The following is a 20,573-nucleotide window of genomic DNA, read 5'->3' as shown; positions in this document are numbered from 1 at the left end:
CTCTATTTTCTCACTCATAAATCTTATTTAATAAATCCAATTAATTTACATACCATGCCATTGATCTCATTTACGTTCCAAAGAGAACATTTATCGATAGGCAGAATCTGCCCTTAGGATTGGCGGAATTAAATCAAAGATATATAATGACTGATAAAAAAGGATGTGAGTTTAAAACGGTGCCTATACTCAAGCAAATGCCAGTAAAAAATAGTACTGGAAATATTGACATCCCATTCAGAATATGTTCGATCACGTGGTGTGCAATGAAATTATAGCACGCAAGTCGATGGGCTGCGCCAACAGCTGGCAGTTCCCGTACACAGACCACAGCTTGGGTGTGACACGCCTTCATCATCAATATCATCACCGTCACCATCACCATCGCCATCACAACCTTCAGCAGGACAGGGGACGTTGACTACTTGTTCGGAGTTTCCTACCGTAGACTCATGTTGTGAAAATAGTCATGGATCTATGATTAAAGTGTTGCCAGTGGGCCACGCATCTGAGCCCGGTCTGGGCAAAGCTGTTGGCATAGACGATGGTTTACATTGTGTGTTGATCGAGCGGTAGAGCTTACGAACATTGTTGTACCTGAAGCATATGGATGTCACGTGTGGATGTGTCTATAGATGTGACCTGTGGATGTGTCTGTAGATGTATTTGTAGATGTGACCTGTGGATGTGGATGTGTCACCTACTCTTCACATCATAGTAAACATAGTAAACTGGCTTTCCCTTAGTTTTGGAAATGAAATGATGTGTAATCCTCGGAGTCTATATGTGTGCTTTAGCCCAAACGTGTGCGTTGCATTTTTGCTCATATGGGCCATCACTTCATCGGTAATTCTCTTATACTCAGCCCACGATCCCCATAACGGTCCCGCGCCCTTGCGTGTGAGAGATGCTTTATCTGGTCCGCTGGGCCCCCTTCATCACAGAGACGCCACTCCTAGACCCCCACAACCTCTGCCTCGCAGAGATGACATCCCCAGACCCCGAGATTCTCTGCATCACAGAGACATCGCCGCTATACCCCCACATCCCCTGCACCACAAAAACGTCACTGCTATACCCCCACACCCCCTCCACCACAAACACGTCACGGCTATACCCCCACACCCTAAAGGTCAGCCTGCTCACCAAGGTCAAGGTGAAGATCTCCGTCACAGGAACGAGGCTGCTGTGAAGCTGCTCCGAACGACATGGCCACATCCGTCAAGTCTCTTTCTGCCGAATGTCTCCATTGTGTCGCGTCTGTTTGACATCAGTGGCGCAGGTTTGTTGTTTCAATTATTTATTTATAAGCTGTTGGTGATGGGAAGTCCAGTCGTAGGTGCTCTCGATCTTCCCATGGAAAAGGTGACTGGATTTCTTGCAAGTATGGTGACATATATCAATCACTTAAAAATATATTTTGCACACATAGTTTATATCTAGATTAGCTGTTTCTGCTCGAAAAAAATAAGCACTTTGTTGAACGGATTTGTAGCTAATTACCTTCCTCCAAACAAAGACATTGTATCCACTAGGGATGTGGTCACACAAAGACACACACTCTAACAGAGACACACACTGCACGCAAGCACGTACACACACGCCCTCACACAGATACATGAACACAGCACGCACGTAAACACATGCCCGCCCGCCTGCCCGCACAGACACCACACACATACACTGCACGCACGCACGTACACATACACACACACGCACACTCATACATTGACACACACGTACACACGAAATAACAAAAACAACAACAACATACACGCACACAGATTCACACAGCACGTACACACACATCACCACACAGATACACACACATCATTTACGCACGTACACAGAGCCACAGATATCCGCACGCACAGATACACCCACACCACACACTTACGTCCACATCCACCCGTCAACACAGCCACAGATACACGCAGGCACGTACACACCCACCCACACAGATACACCCACACCACACACTTACGTCCACATCCACCCGTCAACACAGCCACAGATACACGCAGGCACGTACACACCCACCCACACAGATACACCCACACCACGCGCTTATATACACACACACCATGCACAGGCACGTGCACACAGCCACAAAAACGCACGCACGTACACACACGCCAACACACAGATACACACACCACATGCATCTACACACACCCACACTCACACACAGACACGGATACACGCACGTACGCATTTCTGTTTTTGAATCAGGACAAATGGGTCGACCCTTGACAATCAATGTCAGCATGTTACCGGACGAAGAGAGGGCCAAATTCCGGAATGCCTACAAGAGACATGACATGTATGAATACGTCAGTAACCTCATCCCGGTACACAGACAGCTGCCTGACGTCAGGCCGAAGGGGTAATTATGTAATAATACCAAATAATGATGCATCATCCACTGGGTAGTAAATATATTTATTACAAACAGGGTTCATAAAAATTATTTATCATCCAAAACTGGCTGCCAGAGGAGATATCGCTTGGTGAGATCAAGCGATATCTACAGTGTAGATATCGCTGCAATGAAATTGCATCACAATGCTTTGCAGTTCATTGTGACGTCACTGATTACCATGACGTCACAACCAAATGACATTACTAATGGCTCTGCTACTGAAGCTGTTAACACTACTTTTTACACTTAAAACACTGCTTATTACTGTCTACAAACTGAAAAAGTGATATTGGATGATAAATAGAATCGTTGATATATTTGATAACAAAAGACACTAGGGTGAGTTTCTCTATATGTGCTCTATAGCATATATTATTACCCACGTGGTGAAGATACAGGTGGTAAGATACTAAATCCGTACGTCACACGTGTGTCGTACAAGGTTGACCTTGTTTTATTCGTTTTGATTGGATAACCGTGACCTCTGTCACACCGGGACTACTTTTTTCATTCATAAAAAATCGCGAGACGTCATTCATTTTGCGATTACAAGGCAGAACTGAAGAAATTCATGAGAACGAGAGATATTTACAAACACTTTATTAAACCAAACAAGATAGTCACACGCATCAAATTCGGTTTGCATTCAATATAAGTTATGCATAGAGCTCCTACAGACGTATAATCGAGCTAGATCTATAAATCGATTTACAATGTACGACTGCCGATCGAGCGCGTCCCTTGAGAGTGACGCACCCGACCATTTTCGCAACTTTCAATTTGATTTAACGTAAAAGGATAAGCGTGGTGAAATGAAGTCTGTTTAAACTATCTGGACAGATATCTAGACTTACTTGCGATGATCCGGTTGTGCCATCGGTGTCCCCTTTGAAGCGTATTTTGTGGCGCTGTTTCGGTAGGTGTTGTTCATGAATGAACGAACACGACAGCACGACCAGATCACTTAAAGTTCACAGTTCCGATAAAAATCATTTGAAAACTCCGTGGAAGTGTGCCTGACTTCTGATTTTGTGGCCCCAAACATCCCAAATGTGAACAGTAACATTCCCTATCTCTAGCGTAAAATGCTGTGAGTGGATCGCGGTTGTCTTTTCTTATTACGGTGGCGACCTTGCCCTTCGATCGTTCGAAGCTGTCACTGACATGCAAGCAGACTTGAGTTTGTTGATTTTCACGTCTTCAGTGAAGGGTGGTACAGTTAACATGAATGTCTTTGGCGAACAGTCTGATTTCCCTCTTCCAAAATGGTACGGACATGATATAAATTCAGCTGATAGATCAAGGAAACCGAACCATTTTGATTGCACAGACAGGACCCCGGCAGTGTGACCGACTGTTGGTCCGATATTCAAAGCGCGGCGCTAATGTGACATTTCAAATTTTCTTATCGGTGTCCTGCGTACTAACAACATGGCGCTTGAATTGCCATAAGTTGAAGACTTTCTTCCAAAAGGATCTTGAGCGTCGGTGCTGGTTTGTTTGCAAACAGAACAGCAGGCGCATGTTGTTAATGCGTATGCATAAACATGTCAACAATGCCCATATTTGGTCATATATCAATATTCATGCGCAACCAGATTTTGCAACCGGTTTCAGTTTGGTCTGTCAACGAACGAAAGTTGTTATGTATTTACACTTAAATATATATTTAACGTGGGTAATAAATAAAATACCACACTCATTCTCGTTAGATACAATTTTTACGAAACTCGTGAACTTTCTATGGTATCTGACCTCGCTTTCGCTCGGTCAGATACCATAGAAAGTCCACTCGTTTCGTAAAAATGGTATCTAACGAGAATGAGTGTAGTATTCTCTATTTACGTCACGTCACGAAACAACGTCAATTCTTTCCGTCATCCTGACGTCATTCGAATCTTATTGTGACGTGAGTTCGGAATGATGTCACGCTAGACATGACGTCATAGCTGAATATCATTGACGTCTTTCGACAAATTGTGGTTCTGCTGCTGTTTCGACTTTCTGTCCTTATAGATAAACACTATAAACCGTCTCTGCATGTAGACATCTTCTTCGGTAATGAATAGAACATAATATTTATGTTCATGTCATACTATGTTTACACGAGAGTCGTAAACATAGTATGACATGAACATAAATATAAGTCATCTAAGTAATTATGAAGATATATGGGTTTTTTATATGGGTCACACTTGTCTGCAAAGCATTGAGATGCAATCTTCGGAGGTGATAATCAATATATTTTTAACATTGTTCATCCTCAGTGAATAATAGGAATAGTTTTACCCAAATCTGATGTCATGATAGCATTCTACTATTACGTTTATAGAGATTACCATACGAGCATCTGTGTCATACTGATTTTACGAAAGAAGTGTCAGAATTCTTGTATTTCCCGAGCGAGAGCGAGGACAATACATTAATTCTTACATGAGTTTCGTAAAATCAGTATGACTCACATCTTACAATGAGATTCGAATGACGTCAACAATGCCGCCCGGATGACGGAAACAATATCCTGGTGCGCGAAAAGTGATGTCTGTGCTAGAGAACATACGATTTTTACGATCTGGGCACTGTTCCACAAAGCGATCGTAGCGCTAAGACGATCGTAACTTGAATACTTTAACATAGACTTGCGTCAGTCGTAGCGCTAAGATGGCTTTGTGGAACGGGCCTGTTGGTTATTTCTAACCCTATGGGTAATACAACGTTTTGCTAATTATATTTTGGCCCCATATATAAATATAAATTATATGGCACAATATACGTTTAGTGTATAGACCATGACCACGTGGTGTATGTATCACAACATGGACGCTGACATTACAGGTGTCTCTGGCACACATCACGTGACACGACAACGGACCAATCATGAGAAACAAATCGAGCCAAATATACGCAGTTATTAACAAATTCAGAATACCGCATTTCCCCAATTAGACGCGGGACCATATATACCTCTGTCCAAAAACTAGAAGCCACGCCTTCATAAGACGCCGGGTCTCTAATAGAGGCCGGGTCTACAATTTGATGAAATTAATTATCCCTATCACATGACTTGTAACACGTGTAATAATTACCTTCACATGATAATGGCCGTTGCCTGCAAATGTAAGTTTGTATGACTTTTGAAATTGGGATTTAATAAGGTATGGTGTATATTTTTGACTCACCAAATGCACAGCCTTAAAAGAAATCATACAGCTACATTATTATACATCAAGTCAATAGATAGGTGTGCACCCGATTTTCATTCTCAGCTCCCTGGGGAGTATTCAGCCCAAGCTGCCTGTGAGGCCCTAGAACGTAAACAGTCACATTACCATCTCATCCTATCGAGTCAAGTGAGTTGCCACTGTGGCAGGGCGAAACAGAGTAGACACAGGTCCTCTAATAGACGCCGGGTGAACAGCTTGCGCGAAATTAATCGACGCCCAGGCGTCTAAGAGATGAAATTCGGTATGTTCGCAATGCGTGCCCCCATCGATTTAGGCGGAAGGTCACTTGTGCGCCATGTTTGTCGCCTATGGAAGGGGGTTGGGATGGTGTCACTAGTGTCCCATGCTGATGTGATGGACACTAGTTAATTATTCATTATGGCAGCGTTCTCCAGCGACAGCCGTGTATTTTGTGTGTTTGTTGTTTAACGCCGCACTCTGCAATATTCCAGCCACGTGACGGCGGACTGTAAATAATCGAGTCTGGACCAGACAAATCCAGTGATTAACATTATGAACATCGGTATATGTAATTGATATATGATGACATGCATCAACCAAGTCAACCACTCGATCCCGTTTGTCGCATCTTATGGCAAACATAGGTTGCTGTGACAACGTGGGTCGTAGTTCAGACAAATATTTAGAATAATCATATTTAAGCTTGAATTTGAGCTTAAAATTAAGATCAGCTCCATCTTCTTGCAATTGCACCCGTCTTCAGCAACCCATGCTTGCCGTAAAAGGCGTCTACGGGATCGGGTGGTCGGGCTCGTAGACTTGGTTGATGCATGTCATCGTATCCCAACTGCGTGGATCGATGCTCATAATAGCTGGAATATTGCTGAGTGCGGCGTAAACAACAAACAAACAAACAAAACAAATCTTGCAGCTGCAGCGAACGTTATACAGGCCAGCATCTTCCCCAGACCAGCATCGTAATTTGCTTCCTGAATGAGGCGTGGTCTACGTTGCTAAGGACAATCCATAGCGCGCTTGACAACGCCCCGCCCCATCTGGTGAAAGAAGTCATTCTGGTCGACGATCACTCGGAATGGGGTGAGTGTGTGAATGAGTGAGTTGGGTTGACTTTGGATCGTAATTTTGTTATGAAAAAGCATGAGTTTAAGGTGAGAAGAAATACTGGAGAAATGAAAGTTGTAGGCTTTAACAACTTTGGTGCAACTCGCGATCACGGAAGAATAATATTTGAGGCGAAACTTGGAAACAAAACGACTAGCATCACGTCTTGGAACGTTAAGGGGATTTACATAATGTTAGATTTTTTGGCAAATCGTGACAAATAAGCAATACAAAAACCTAACAAATTAACTGTTTCACTCTTTTAACCGCGTGTATGTAATATGTACTACTGCCACGTATTTGTTTGTTTGTTGTTTAACGCCGCACTCAGCAATATTCCAGCTATATGACGTCGGTCTGTAAATAATCGAGTCTGGACCAGACAAGCCTGTGATTGACATCATACGCATCGACCCACGCAATTGGGATACGATGACATGCGTCAACCAAGTCACCGAATCTGACCACCCGATCCCGTTAGTCGCCTCTTACGACAAACATATTCGCCTTTAATGGCAAGCACGGGTTGCTGAAGACCTATTCCAATACTGCCATGTTAACATTGTTTAATGTGATATAATTAAATTTTCGTTGTGTTCACTGAAAGTAAAACATTAAGCCACGCCCACCGAAGCGCACTACTTTTATTACTGCGGAATGTCGGGGAATCCCTGTATCATTTAGCGACTTTCATGCATATTCATTGTCCAAACTACCCTTTGAAACCGAAGGCCGAGAATGTATGAAACAGCAAACGTGCAGGCTCGCTCGCCTGTTTTTCCCCCGCTCGCCTCGGGCGAATTGAATTATAAGCATTGACTGTATATCGCTTTCGGTTCATTGAGGTATGAATCGAAAAAACCGATGTGCAAGTTTTTGTAAGAACCACTACGCGGATTCATACATTTTGCTCATCGGTTTTTCGATTCATACCTCAGTGAACCGAAAAAACATACACAGTCAATCCTTAAACATCAGAATATTAAAGCTGAGAATATGACTATACATCATAATGCGTTAGTTGTATATAGCTGAATATTGCTCTTTCTGTCCACCAACCTGTGTTCTTATCAAGGTTTAAGGTTACAGTATCACTATGGCAGAAGCATCAGTTGTCGTTTCTGTTTCAGAATTTCTGGGAAAGCCACTCGAGGATTATTTCAAGTCAAATTCCAAAATACGGATCTTACGTTCCGACGTCAGGAAGGGCGTCATGCACGCCCGGCTGACTGGCTTCCACAACGCCACTGCACCAATCGTCACGTTTCTCGACTCACACACCGAGTGCACGCCAGGTATCCATCTTTAGTATACTAGTATATAAATGCACCTCGGTGTGAAAGATTGAGTTTTCCAAAGTTGAGTGATAACAATTGAAATTTCTCTGCCGTCAAAATAATGCTTGATCTTACTCTGCAGTGAACATAACACTTGACGGAACTATTTCACACAAGAGTTACCTCCCCGCAAATTATCTCCCTTTATCGAAAGTTTCTAGCCCGTACACAAACTCTTGACTTTCTATCTAAGTTAGTTCCACACTGACATGGCAAAATAATGACAGATGGTCATTTATGGAGTTAATATCGTTTCCTGCCAATTTTCCTTCTCTTAACAAGCGTGTATTCTTTCGCTTAAAACAACCGTTTCGCAGATTTAAGAAAAAAATTAAGAGTTGATTTTGTATGATCACATTCAAATGTATGATAAAGAATTATATTGACAACAGATCTATTTCGTCACTTTTGTTTATATTTTGTAAGACTTTGCAAACACGGAATACTTTTTAATTTTGTAATGTGTTTGGTAGTGAAAATACACGTTTTAAGTTTTTTTAAAAATAAAATAATTTAATTTTCGGTTTGACAAATACTCAAAAGGTATAAAATAAATAGGATATTCCACGTGTCTCGTGAAATATCATGTTTCTCTCATCTCGTGACGGGGAAAGGAGATATTATCACGAGTGGCGTAGAAACATGATATTTCACTCGACACATGAAATATCCTCTTTGTCTTACTGTAGTGGTTTCCTTTGAGTGATGGTAGCTCTTTGACGAAACCAGCTGCAGAGAATGGGCGATACTTCCTCTGGGTAAACGAATAATAGTTATAGACTGGTGGTTGTCTAGGTGACTGAATAAAAACCATAGACTGGTTGTCTAGGTGACTGAATACGAGGCATAGACTGGTTGTCTAGGTGACTGAATACGAGGCATAAACTGGTTGTCTAGGTGACTGAATACGAGACATAGACTGTTTGTCTAGGTGACTGAATACGAGACATAGACTGTTTGTCTAGGTGACTGAATACGAGACATAGACTTGTTGTCTAGGTGACTGAATACGAGGCATAGACTGGTTGTCTAGGTGACTGAATACGACGTATAGACTGGTTGTCTAGGTGACTAAATACGAGACATAGACTGGTTGTTTAGGTGACTGAATACGAGGCATAGACTGGTTGTCTAGGTGACTGAATACGAGGCATAGACTGGTTGTCTAGGTGACAATACGAGGCAGAGACTGGTTGTCTAGGTGACTGAATACGACGTATAGACTGGTTGTCTAGGTGACTAAATACGAGACATAGACTGGTTGTTTAGGTGACTGAATACGATGCATAGACTGGTTGTCTATGTGACTGAATAAGAGGCATAGACTTGCTGTCAAGGTGACTGGATGCGAGCTATAGACTGGTTGAGTAAAGTAAGTGAGTAAGTAAGTAAGTAAGTAAGAGTGATGGACAGATCGAGATATTGTCAGTTGTTTGACGCTGTCATCTGCAGGATGGCTTGAGCCCCTTCTGGCACCGATTGTAGCTGACCACAATGTTGTGATGACACCGGCCATCGACTCCATCAACAAGGAGGATTTCAGCCTGTCTGTCGGCGAGATCCTGCTGTATTACGTCCAAATCGACAGCCTGACGGTCGGGGTTTCACACATACCGGACAGGGAGAAGAGGAGGCGGAAGATGGCGGCTGACCCCATCAGGTTGTAACACTGAACAACAGTTGTTTTAAATCACTGTATAAATAAATAAGAATCGAGAAGAGCAATGAAGAACGAAGCGTGGTTTATTTCACGATGAAACATTGTTCTATCATGACGTCATTTCTTGAGATTCGAATATGCGCTAGCAACTTGATATTAATATTATATATTGGACGACGTTATTTTTGAGAGGGAAGTGTCTAGTAAGTTGTTCCCAGATGTAGCTGTGCAACTCAGTTAAACGCAGTTGCCGAACGATCGCTTCCAAAAGCGGGAGAGATATAACAATCGGTATTGGGAGAAAAGGTCCAGATAATCGAAGTGAGGATTGTGAGAATATGGAGAAATGCCAAACTTATCCCACCTGTTCGTAAAATCGACTTGTCCAAGGTCGGATTCTATTCAGGGAGTCATGATCATTAAAATCTGGGTAAATAGTTTTTAAAGCCTGTACATTAAATTTTATCAACATCCTTAATGAGGCTATAAATAATGTCGATATGTCATAAGAAATAAATGACTCGTGATCGTTGTTTATCGTACAATAAACCTCATAGTTCATTCTCCCTGCATTTTTTTCATTGCATCATAAGTGACTCCCACTCGTCGTTTATTTCTTAAAAAAGACTTTTATGACGTCAAAAAACTCCATATGTTCTAACTTCATATTGATATCAGCGGGTGACCTCGAATAGATGAATACTACCAAGCTAACTGGCGTTCATTTAAGGATTGACTGTGTATTTTTTTCGGTTCATTGAGGTATAAACCGAAAAACCGATGTGCAAACTGTATGAATCCGCGTAGCTTAATCTTTTACATCAATTGGATGCAATGCAATAACGCGTGACCTATTCAGCTAATTAGAATGCAGAAATTTCAATAAACACAAAAATCTAAATCATTTCCCGATGAACATCAGGATGTCGCGTTATTACGGTGTCAATCAAGCGGAGAGCTACATAACTACTCAGGAAATTCCGCAATGTCTAATATTTACGTCACATAGGGACATCGTCATCTTACGACCATTCCTTTCAGACAGACCGAAATGAAACGTCCATTCGATGTTACAACAGAGAATGTCCTTCTTACTAAAAGAAATCACTAAATCCCAAACTGTCGGGAAATCCAACCGCGCCGCCTCAAGTGATAATCCCCGTCATCAGCATCTCATCCAGTCTCAATATGACTCAAGCACACACCCAAAGGTCACAGAATGTTCACATACATCCATTTTCAACATCAACCCGTAACTCCGAATGGATATTTTGGAACGGATGACGTCACGAGAAAAAAAACAAACTATCCACGTTAATATAGTTGGCTTTATATAATTAATTTTGGTGATCAAATGGATTTTTTTGTTATGATTTATGCATCTGTCATTATAAAGATAAGAGATGTATTTGTTGACGTTCATCAGCTGATGAATGCAGTGCCTCACGTTGTTCACTGTTCTGATTGTCCTTGTATGTGACATGGGTCATCACACCATTATTCTGTCGCTGTATCAGGAGTCCCGGCATGGCTGGTGGTCTGTTCTCCATATCCAAAGACTTCTTCATCCGATTGGGAACCTTCGACCCTGGAATGTCTCACTGGGGAGGAGAAAACATTGAGATGTCCTTCAAGGTAAACATAAAATGTCAATATTTATGGAATGTCGATGTCTGTTAATTTGGACCTTGATTGACGGGAGTCTCCACCACCCGGACGCTTCCGTCTACATACTACTTTTAGATATGGCCATCACCCTCGTTAATCCAGAATTTGTTAATCCTGATGATTCAACATGCTGTTTCAGTGTATATGGATCATCGAGTCTTGTACAGAGACGGTGCTAGCATAAGTTGTAATGGGTAAATAATAAGATCGACTGACAAGGACAAACCATGGAGGCCAGAGATGGGTCATGTAGCGAAAGATTTAACCACTAGGCTACCGAGTATGAGAAGTTGAGAAGGGGTTGAGAGTCGAAAATTAGACAATGGATTAAATATAAGGTGTGGGATCTTCAAGAGAGACTCTATGGTCCTACATTCGCATATCATTAATCACAACTCGCAGTAGAGATTGTCATCCTACGGTTATTTTGGTATCTGTGCTCGTGGGACTCAAGTGTCAAAACGTCTACGATCCAAGTTACTCTGGGTTTACATCCCACATCAAGCGCACACGCCGAGATACTACATTCATATACCTACCTGGCAACAAAAGTGATGCAAAAGTGCATGAGCCGCTTTCAGCAGTAATCAAGTTATATCAGCTTGAAGTGTAAGGAAAGCCCGAAGTGATGCAGGTCTCCGACATTTACCACTTAGGTAAAATCTACGAGCTTGGCTAAACACAATCATGGGCTTCTGTCGAGCAAAAGGAAAGCAACTCCGTTCCTCTTGTTGCGTAAGCCTCAGTCACATATAAATTGACATACAATATAATTTTATGTTCTTTTATGCAGAATATATTTCAAGATAGAGAGCGGACGTGAACATAATATTAAATTGCATCAAAAACACTTCGTGAGGAATGTGAGAACTACAGAATAGAGGTCAAAGAACATACCCGGAGCATATGGTGTTGTAAGCTGCTGTGAACCCGTGCTTATTGGAGGCCGGTTGTACTGGGCGCATATTAGAGGCCGGTTGTACTCGGCGCCTATTAGAGGCCGGTTGTACTCGGCGCTTATTAGAGGCCGGTTGTACTGGCGGCTTATTAGAGGCCGGTTGTACTCGGCGCTTATTAGAGGCCGGTTGTACTGGGGGCTTATTAGAGGAAATACTGTACATTGTATTGCTAAAAAGTGTGTCGTTGCCGACCTCGGCGCTGTGTGACTACTTCGACCCGGTTCAACAAAGCGATCTTAAGGCTAAGACTGTAGTAAGTCCGTGTTAACGAATGTGAGTTTTAGTGCAAAGATCACTTTATTTGTGAAACAGGACCGAGGGCCTGTTCCACGCTATGATCTATGATCGTATGTTAAATGTTAGGGCAGTCGTAACGCTGTAGATCGTGGCATATGCTATGTTCCAGGTGTGGATGTGCGGGGGACGGATTGAGGTAGCTCCTTGTTCCCACATCGGCCACGTCTTCCACACCCACAACAACTACCCTGTCAGCACCGGCGTCAGTGCCTCTGTGCGGAACTACGCACGCGTGGCTGAGGTCTGGATGGACGACTTCCGGCGATATTACAAGGGCTACAGAGTAAATCACCACCCCAGAGTCTATGTAAGTTTGAGACGAGGAAAAAAGAAAGAAAAAAAAAAGAAAAAAAAAAAGAAAGTTTGAGACGATGTGAGCTGAGGTGAAATAGGTTTTACGCCGCGTTCAGGATTATTGTACTTATATTGTGACGTTCATGCACATATGTGTGTATTTGTTTCTGTCTGTGTGGCTGCTTGTACCAGTCCGATTGGGGTAATACCTGTTTAATAATACTAGCCTACTAAGATACCATGTCACAGTTTACTGTGTATAGCCTTCTTAGACACAGTATACTGACTCTGACCCCATCAGCTGTTTCATCCCCTTAATGCCGAGCGCCAGGCATGGAAACAACAAGTACCTTCCTGTAACATATTTTGGTATGGCGTCACCGACATTCCGCTCCTCTGCATGTATAACGTAGGCAGACATGTTCCCTCTATTACTGATGAAACATTATCTGACATCTTCTATTCAACCCACATGGATTCCTTGTCAGATACCTATTTTTCCGTGATGGAGCAAAGAGCCGATAAAATGAGGATTGGTTGGTCATAATGTACGACCTTAACAGCTTTGTCAACATGGATCTCCTGCAGGCTGCCGTGATATAGCTGGAATAATGCTGACTGCGGGATAACGTTACTGCAGCTTTAACACAGTACCATCAATTAATATGTTTGACTCCACCTCCAGTACGACTATAGGCTAACCTGCACAATGTAAAATGTTGTTTACACCCTTTATTCGAGGAAATAATATTTGTCAGTAATATTGATAAATAATAAGTAGATGTTTACCATATATTGATTTATGATTGGCCCCATAACACATTATCTTTCAGAACAAGCATTTTCGGGAACATAATTTCAACCCGATCGCGACCCCCAAAATACCAAAAGGTCAGCCCCTAAAGGCAATTATATGACAAATGTGTATTAAGTGAGTATACAGTTTGTTACTACTTTCTCACAAGGACCCCGGGGACGTCTCGGAACGGCTGCGGCTGCGGGAGAGGCTCCAGTGTCATCCGTTCAGCTGGTACATAGAAAACATCTACCCCGAATACAACATCAGCATCAAGCCACTGCTCACTGGACAGGTAAACCAATCTACTGGGTCACGTGATCACCACCCTCCTAAGTCTGTGACAGTCCCTGAACCATATTATCTTCCCTTCCGCCAGCCCCGACTACACTGCTATAGTCCTAAATGAAATAAGTCTCTATCTCAAAGGCGTTCCTTTTCAATGTAAATGTTGCAGCTTATTTCTATATATCATCTGGAGTCTGGATCCCCTCTACTTCACGCCCTAGTGTCTTCCAATGACTGGATAACAATGTGTCATGGTGTTTAATGAGCGTGTATGAAAATAATAAATGGGTTTCAGCTTACCTCAAGGTACGCCCGTTGTGTCTTAAACACCATTTGACAAACAGACATTTTCTTTTTTATCGTCTCACCTCCATACAATCCGTAAAAATACAAAATTATAATGCATAATATATACAGTGTATAGAGCCACTATATGGGGGACATTAAAGTCAGTAAAGATTTATATAAACCTACATAATACATGACATTTTAATAGCATTAATTAGATAAAATATGTTTTCTCCATGCAGAATTAAAACGCACATTTCGCAGTGTAATTAACAATGTTTTTTAAAAGTACAATTCATTTATCATTGTCACACAAATCTAAAAAAATGGGACAGCTGAAACTGACATATCCATGCAAGCCCTCACGCGGATCATCAGGGTCGGGTAGCAAAACGTGTCTCTCATCCTCAGTATTTTCAGTACAATCAAAACACACTCTTTCTTTCACATCCATATTTATGTACCTGACAGTTGCTTACCTTAAAGTGGCTGCGCTGCATCTAAATTTGGAGAAAGTTGAACGATAAGAACGGGACATATACAAGCTAACACACCTTTCACGTCCATACACATATTTAAATATTCTGCACGTATGTAACTTATTACATCCCGTTTTTCAGACTGACTTGCATAACAATTCATATGAAATCAGACACATACTTTTTCATTCATATCCTGCACATTATTACGCACCTTTTGATGACGTTTTGTGCATTTCCTTAAACATTCACATTCCATTCGCTCAGTTTTACCATCACGCGAAATTTCCAGTTTTTGTAATTTTCCACTTGCATATTGTTCTGATCATTTAAAAACACGCCAATTTAATCTAAAAGGCATATTTTGGACACGACAAAACAGTCTCACCATACACACCTACTGTCTGACAATCGGAGGAATCCATCCCATATCTCCATTAACAGCAACATTGGGGGCGTATTTACCCAAGCCTAAGAAGAACCTAAGGCACGACGGTGGACGTCACGATGACCCCAAATAGATGCTCCATAACTAATTGTCGACCACACCATCGTATCGCATAATTTATAATAGATAGTGGACTGCATGCCTCCGATAGCCTTGTATTTACAATTAAGAAGACCTCGCGCCCTGTCAGCAGATTTTGCATTGCATTCTAATGCAATAAGATGTTCAGTGAGCATTAGGCGTAAGTAATTATAACAATCAACAACACTCAAAACAGAATTACCACACCTCAAAACAGCTGTTTTTCTTATAACGCTGGTATTTCTAAAATGTACAGCCTTTGACTTACCTATACATCGGGTACTTTTAGTACTTGCACTTTTAATACTTGTGGTACTTTTAATACTTGTAGTAGGGGGCACGGGTGGCCCAGTCGTCTAAGGCGTCGCGATTCGCTGTGCAGAGTTGCGTCCCTTGGACACGCCAGAAACCTATGATTGTGGGTTCGAATCCCGGTTCGCCCCGATTATGTTTCTAGGTTTGTCAGCACCATACCCGTGCTCGTGGGTTTCACCGAAGTGGTAAACGTCTTGTACCTGCATCACTTCGGGCTTTCCTCCCACATTAAGCTGACACGCCGCGATATAACTGGAATAATGTTAAAAGCGGCGTTAAACCCAACTCACTTTCAGGTCATCCGCTGTCTCTGCAAGTAATACAAGCTCTAAAGCTGCAATCGGAATATCATCAACAATGCCGATGCCAGTATCATTAGCTTATCAAGCAAATCGTTAACAAAACAACTGAACAATCCTAGATATTGAAGCTATAAACATTTTACCCTTCACACCAATACTGTTTACTTTCTCCCGTTGTGTATTTCTGTTAATGCAATCATTTCCCTTGTGGAAATCAATTAAAGCATTTTTATAATTTTCTAGTTTCAATAAAAAAAATAAGAGTCACGTCAGTATTGCATTGCGAATAAAATATAAAACGACAAAACCCTCCCCACAGCCACAAGATATCTCTGCTGAAGCAGAGTAGATTGTACGATTCTGACCATGCCATTCGTGAACCACTCGTGTTATTCCGGGACAAGCCGAATAGCGACTCCTGCCCCATTCGTGACCAACTCGTGTTATTCCGGGACAAGCCGAATAGCTTCTTGCAGGTTACGGAAAAGGGCGAGTGGTGACGAATGTGACCATGCCATGAGCATGTGTTTATGAATCACTATCAAATAGTGATGACACCAGGTGTTCGCGAAGAGGTGTAAACTATATGGTGTTTTTCCAATACTTTCAGCTGAAATTCGCTTGTATTCCCGGTGCCTGTCTGGCTGCGACCCCGGAGAGCCACACTCCTCGACTGAAAATGCAGTCATGTGACAGCAAGGGATTTCAACAGGTCAGTCTTGGAATGGTAAAACCCTATTGTTCCGTCACCCGACACCGGAAACTCCGCATACCGGACGATTCTGTCGAGACGTTGCTGCGTATAAAGAGACATTGCGCCCTACACGTACCAATGATTCGTTAACCCGTGAATGAGTTTACTTGAATCCAACCGCCGGGTGAAAGTGGTCTTACTGAAAGTGGTAAGACAGCCGAGGAACGTTATCAATGTGGAAAATAGGGCATAGTCAACATCAGTTGCCTCAGTTAACTCAATGTACCGTTGTGATAATGCGTGGTTGTCAGGTTTATGGACTCTCACACCAGTTTATGAACAATTCTATGTATGGATTTTCGTAGGTCGTAGGCTTTTTTTGTTTTGTTTTCTGCAACTGATGCCACACGTTATGGAGCTGACAAAATCCTATTGCCAAGCAAAGCACCAATGCCAAGTTCTGAATAAGATAAAATGATATATCAGTCGTTGCTTTATAAATTGATTTCATATCTGTGTTCTGCTCTCTCACGCTCCTCAGAAACACCGGTGAATCCCTGGAGAGTATAGGTACAGTTACCCATGCTTGTAGGAACGGATCAATTGGAACAGGGGGTAGCACCTCGTGCCCGGCTGATTTGGGTCCTCGTACCCACACGACGTGGGTTCTTGTTTATGCATTAATGCATAAAATTATCATCATTTCTTTACTAGCCGCCGCGATACAGTTGGAATATTACTGGCACTAGCGTAAAACAACATTCAGTCACCAACTCCTGATGGAGACCTTTGTCCCTTCTGTCATGGCGCTCATGTATGCTCTTGCTCTAACAGGTGTGGAACTACACTAATCTGAACGAGGTGATGACGGGGAAGTTGTGTGTGGATCACCAGAATGACAACATCACCCTGCAACAGTGTGCAGGCCGCGGAGGGTATGGCAGGCAGATATTTCTGTATAAGGTGCGTGACTGACCCATGTAGAGCTCAGTACCATTATGTCTGGGATAGAATAGGTCTTCAACAACGCACGCTTAGATCCAAGCCTAATTATTATTGCACTCCACTCGTGAAGATCCGGGGCAGAATAGGTCTTCAAAAACCCATGCTTGCGTTAAAGGAGACTATTCTTGTCGTAAGAGTCGACTAACGGGATCGGGTGGTCAGGCTCGCTGATTTTGTTGATGCATGTCATCGTATCCCAATTGCGTGGATCGATGCTCATGGTGTTAAACACTGGATTGTCTGGATTCGATTATTAACAGACCGCCGTCATATAGCTGGAATATAGCTGGGTGCAGCGCAAAACAACAAACTAACACAACTCGTATGTTGTGTTGGGGCGGTGGTGGCGGTGATTAAAGCGAGTGTCACGTCACATATCTTATGTCGTGACAAAACACATTGCAGTGCACAGCTGTAGCATGATATGATGCTTGTAGTGGCAGCTACAGAGGACGGCACAATAGGCGTATGTTGTAAGGCAGTAAACGGCTACCTGTTCTGACATTACTTAAACTGCACTGTAATTTGAGTTAACGTTTCACTAGAGGGATGTATGGGATTTTACGAGCTGAGCGATCGTGTGCACGACGTATTTTCTTCGAACAGAGAGACGTATTCTCGGATAAATATATTTTTGTGACAATATCAGATCGGCCTTACGTTCAGTGGGTTCCGTATGGTGACACAAAATGTAAACTGAGGCAATAATGACGTGAGAAGCAGAAGCAGTCAGTAAACGATGATGACGAGGTGAGGTGAAATGGGGTTTTACGTCGCGTCCAGGATTATTGAACTTATATAGAGACTCTCTCTCTCTCTCTCTGTGTGTGTGTGTGTGTGTGTGTGTGTGTGTGTGTGTGCGTGTGTGTGTGTGTGTGTGTGTGTACTAGTCCGCACTGATGCCGATTTACAGTGCTAGCCCACTGAGATACCATGCTAGAGTTTAGGTTTAACATGAATACCAGAGACAGTATATTGACTCGGAGCCGACCAGTCCTAGCACCAGACAGGATAACAAGTACCATCTTTTAACGTCTTTTAACGTCTCTTGGTGATGACGCGGTATGACGATCGAACCCCGGACCTTCCTCTCTCCTGGCGGACGCTCTACCACTAGACCATGGAGGCGGGCTTGATGATGATGATGAATATGATGATGAATATGATGATGATGATGATGATGATGATGGTGGTGGTGGTGGTGGGGGTGATGATGGTTATTGTCCTGTCAATAGTGTTAGATTTGTGTCCGTACACGCTGACCGACCCGACTATATGGGGTTTTACAACACGCGACTGCCCAATCAGATGGCTGGATTTTGTTACGAGTATTGATAAACCTATTTGACGAGTCAGTGGTATCTATGCGAGAAGCGCACATAAAAGGACAACCTGTTGCTGTTAAATGATTGTCCTTGCCTTACGTGGGTCACTGGTATTAACTTACACCTGACTACTTCCTGCCTAGATGTTGAGGGTGGAGTGTTGTCTGATGCCGTGTATTTCTATGTTGTCAGGACCAGCATCTCCGGTGGCACATGGGCAAGTGTCTTACAGTTGGAGCAGATAAGTTCTCGCTTATCTCTACAGACTGCCAGGATAGTGCCAACCAGAAATGGACATGGACCAGTCTTTCGTGATGAATGTGTTTCATGGAAAAGAAATATATTTATATTACGACTGATTCAGAGGAGACCTAAATTGTGGAAGTCTTTTACAAAACATGAGAACATCATTTGTGTCATTGAATAGCTGAATGAACCTGTGAAGATCCGAGTTAGAATAGGTCTTCAGCAACTCATGCTTGCCTTAAAAGGCGACTACAGGGATCGGGTGGTCAGGCTCGCTGACTTGGTTGATGCATGTCATCGTATCCCAATAGCGGAGATCGGTGCTCATGACGTCAATCACAGGATTGTCTGGCCAGGGTCAATTGTTTACAGACCGCCGTCACAAAGCTGGAATATTGCTGAGTGCGGGGTTAAACAACAAATAAACAAATCAACAAACAAACCGCTGTGGAAAGACCACGAGCACAGTGCTGTCACCAAGTAATAATGATGATGATGATGATGATAATAATAATAATAATGCTTTATTCTCGAAGAACTGAATTATTGTTACCCTTGACAATGGATCAGTGTGCCCTCGATGTTTTTTCATTCTCAGCTCCCTGGGGAGTATACAACCTAAGCTGTCTGAGTGTTAATAGTGGCACATTACCATCTCGTCCGTACATGTACTGTACCAAGTCACTGCTTGGTGAACAGCGTCACATGCCTCAGGAGAGAATGGATGTGCAACTCGTGCTTCAGTTATATGACGTTAATGACGTTAAACTACGTCCATGGGTTATGTTTAATGCAACTACATCCCCACTGACCATGTCTGGCATCTGTCGTCTAGTTGTAATAAACGATGCCAATTAACAACGGTGTCTGAACGAGTATCAACTTACTATCGTCATGGGCATATGTGGACACTGGATTATAGCTGAATTGCTATACTGCAGCATGAATAATGTATAAATATGGAATGAATATGGTAAGTGTAAATGAATAAAGGTTGGTTTGGTTGGTTTGTTGTTTAACGCCGCACTAAGCAACATTCCAGCTATATTACGGCGGTCTGTAAAATAATCGTGTCTGGACCAGACAATCCAGAGATTAATATCATGAGCATCGATCCACGTATTTGGGATCGATGACATGCATCAACCAAGTCAGCGAACCTGACCACCCTATCCCGTTAGTCGCCTTTTACGACAAGCATAGTCGTCTTTAACGGGAAGCATGGGTTGCTGAAGACCTATTCTACCCCGGAATCTTCACGGGTCAATGAATAAAGGAGCGACAGTCTAACTAAGATCAGTTCACTCCAATACGATACCTCTCAGTGTGAAGGCCAAAGGTCGCGTTTGGTAAAATTTTCTA

General features: G+C 42.6%; 1 protein-coding gene across 1 annotated transcript; it reads left to right on the top strand.

Moving 5' to 3' along the window:
• The first annotated feature begins 734 nt into the window (after window positions 1–734).
• LOC139445525 (polypeptide N-acetylgalactosaminyltransferase 1-like) lies at window positions 735–20,182 on the top strand. Its single transcript, XM_071226666.1, has 11 exons — window positions 735–1,282; window positions 2,233–2,386; window positions 6,539–6,705; window positions 7,860–8,024; window positions 9,519–9,726; window positions 11,244–11,361; window positions 12,760–12,957; window positions 13,910–14,035; window positions 16,552–16,653; window positions 17,470–17,598; window positions 19,158–20,182. Exons 1-11 carry the CDS (start codon window positions 760–762, stop codon window positions 19,278–19,280), a joined length of 2,013 nt encoding a protein of 670 aa, XP_071082767.1. The 5' UTR covers window positions 735–759; the 3' UTR covers window positions 19,281–20,182.
• Window positions 20,183–20,573: the final 391 nt, after the last annotated feature.

Source organism: Haliotis cracherodii, unplaced genomic scaffold (genome assembly GCF_022045235.1).
Source record: "Haliotis cracherodii isolate W230 unplaced genomic scaffold, xgHalCrac1.p SCAF_6, whole genome shotgun sequence".
In the NCBI taxonomy this organism is placed as follows: domain Eukaryota; kingdom Metazoa; phylum Mollusca; class Gastropoda; order Lepetellida; family Haliotidae; genus Haliotis; species Haliotis cracherodii.
The sequence above is the reverse complement of the archived record's forward strand: the minus strand, read 5'-3'. Positions and strand labels throughout refer to the sequence as shown.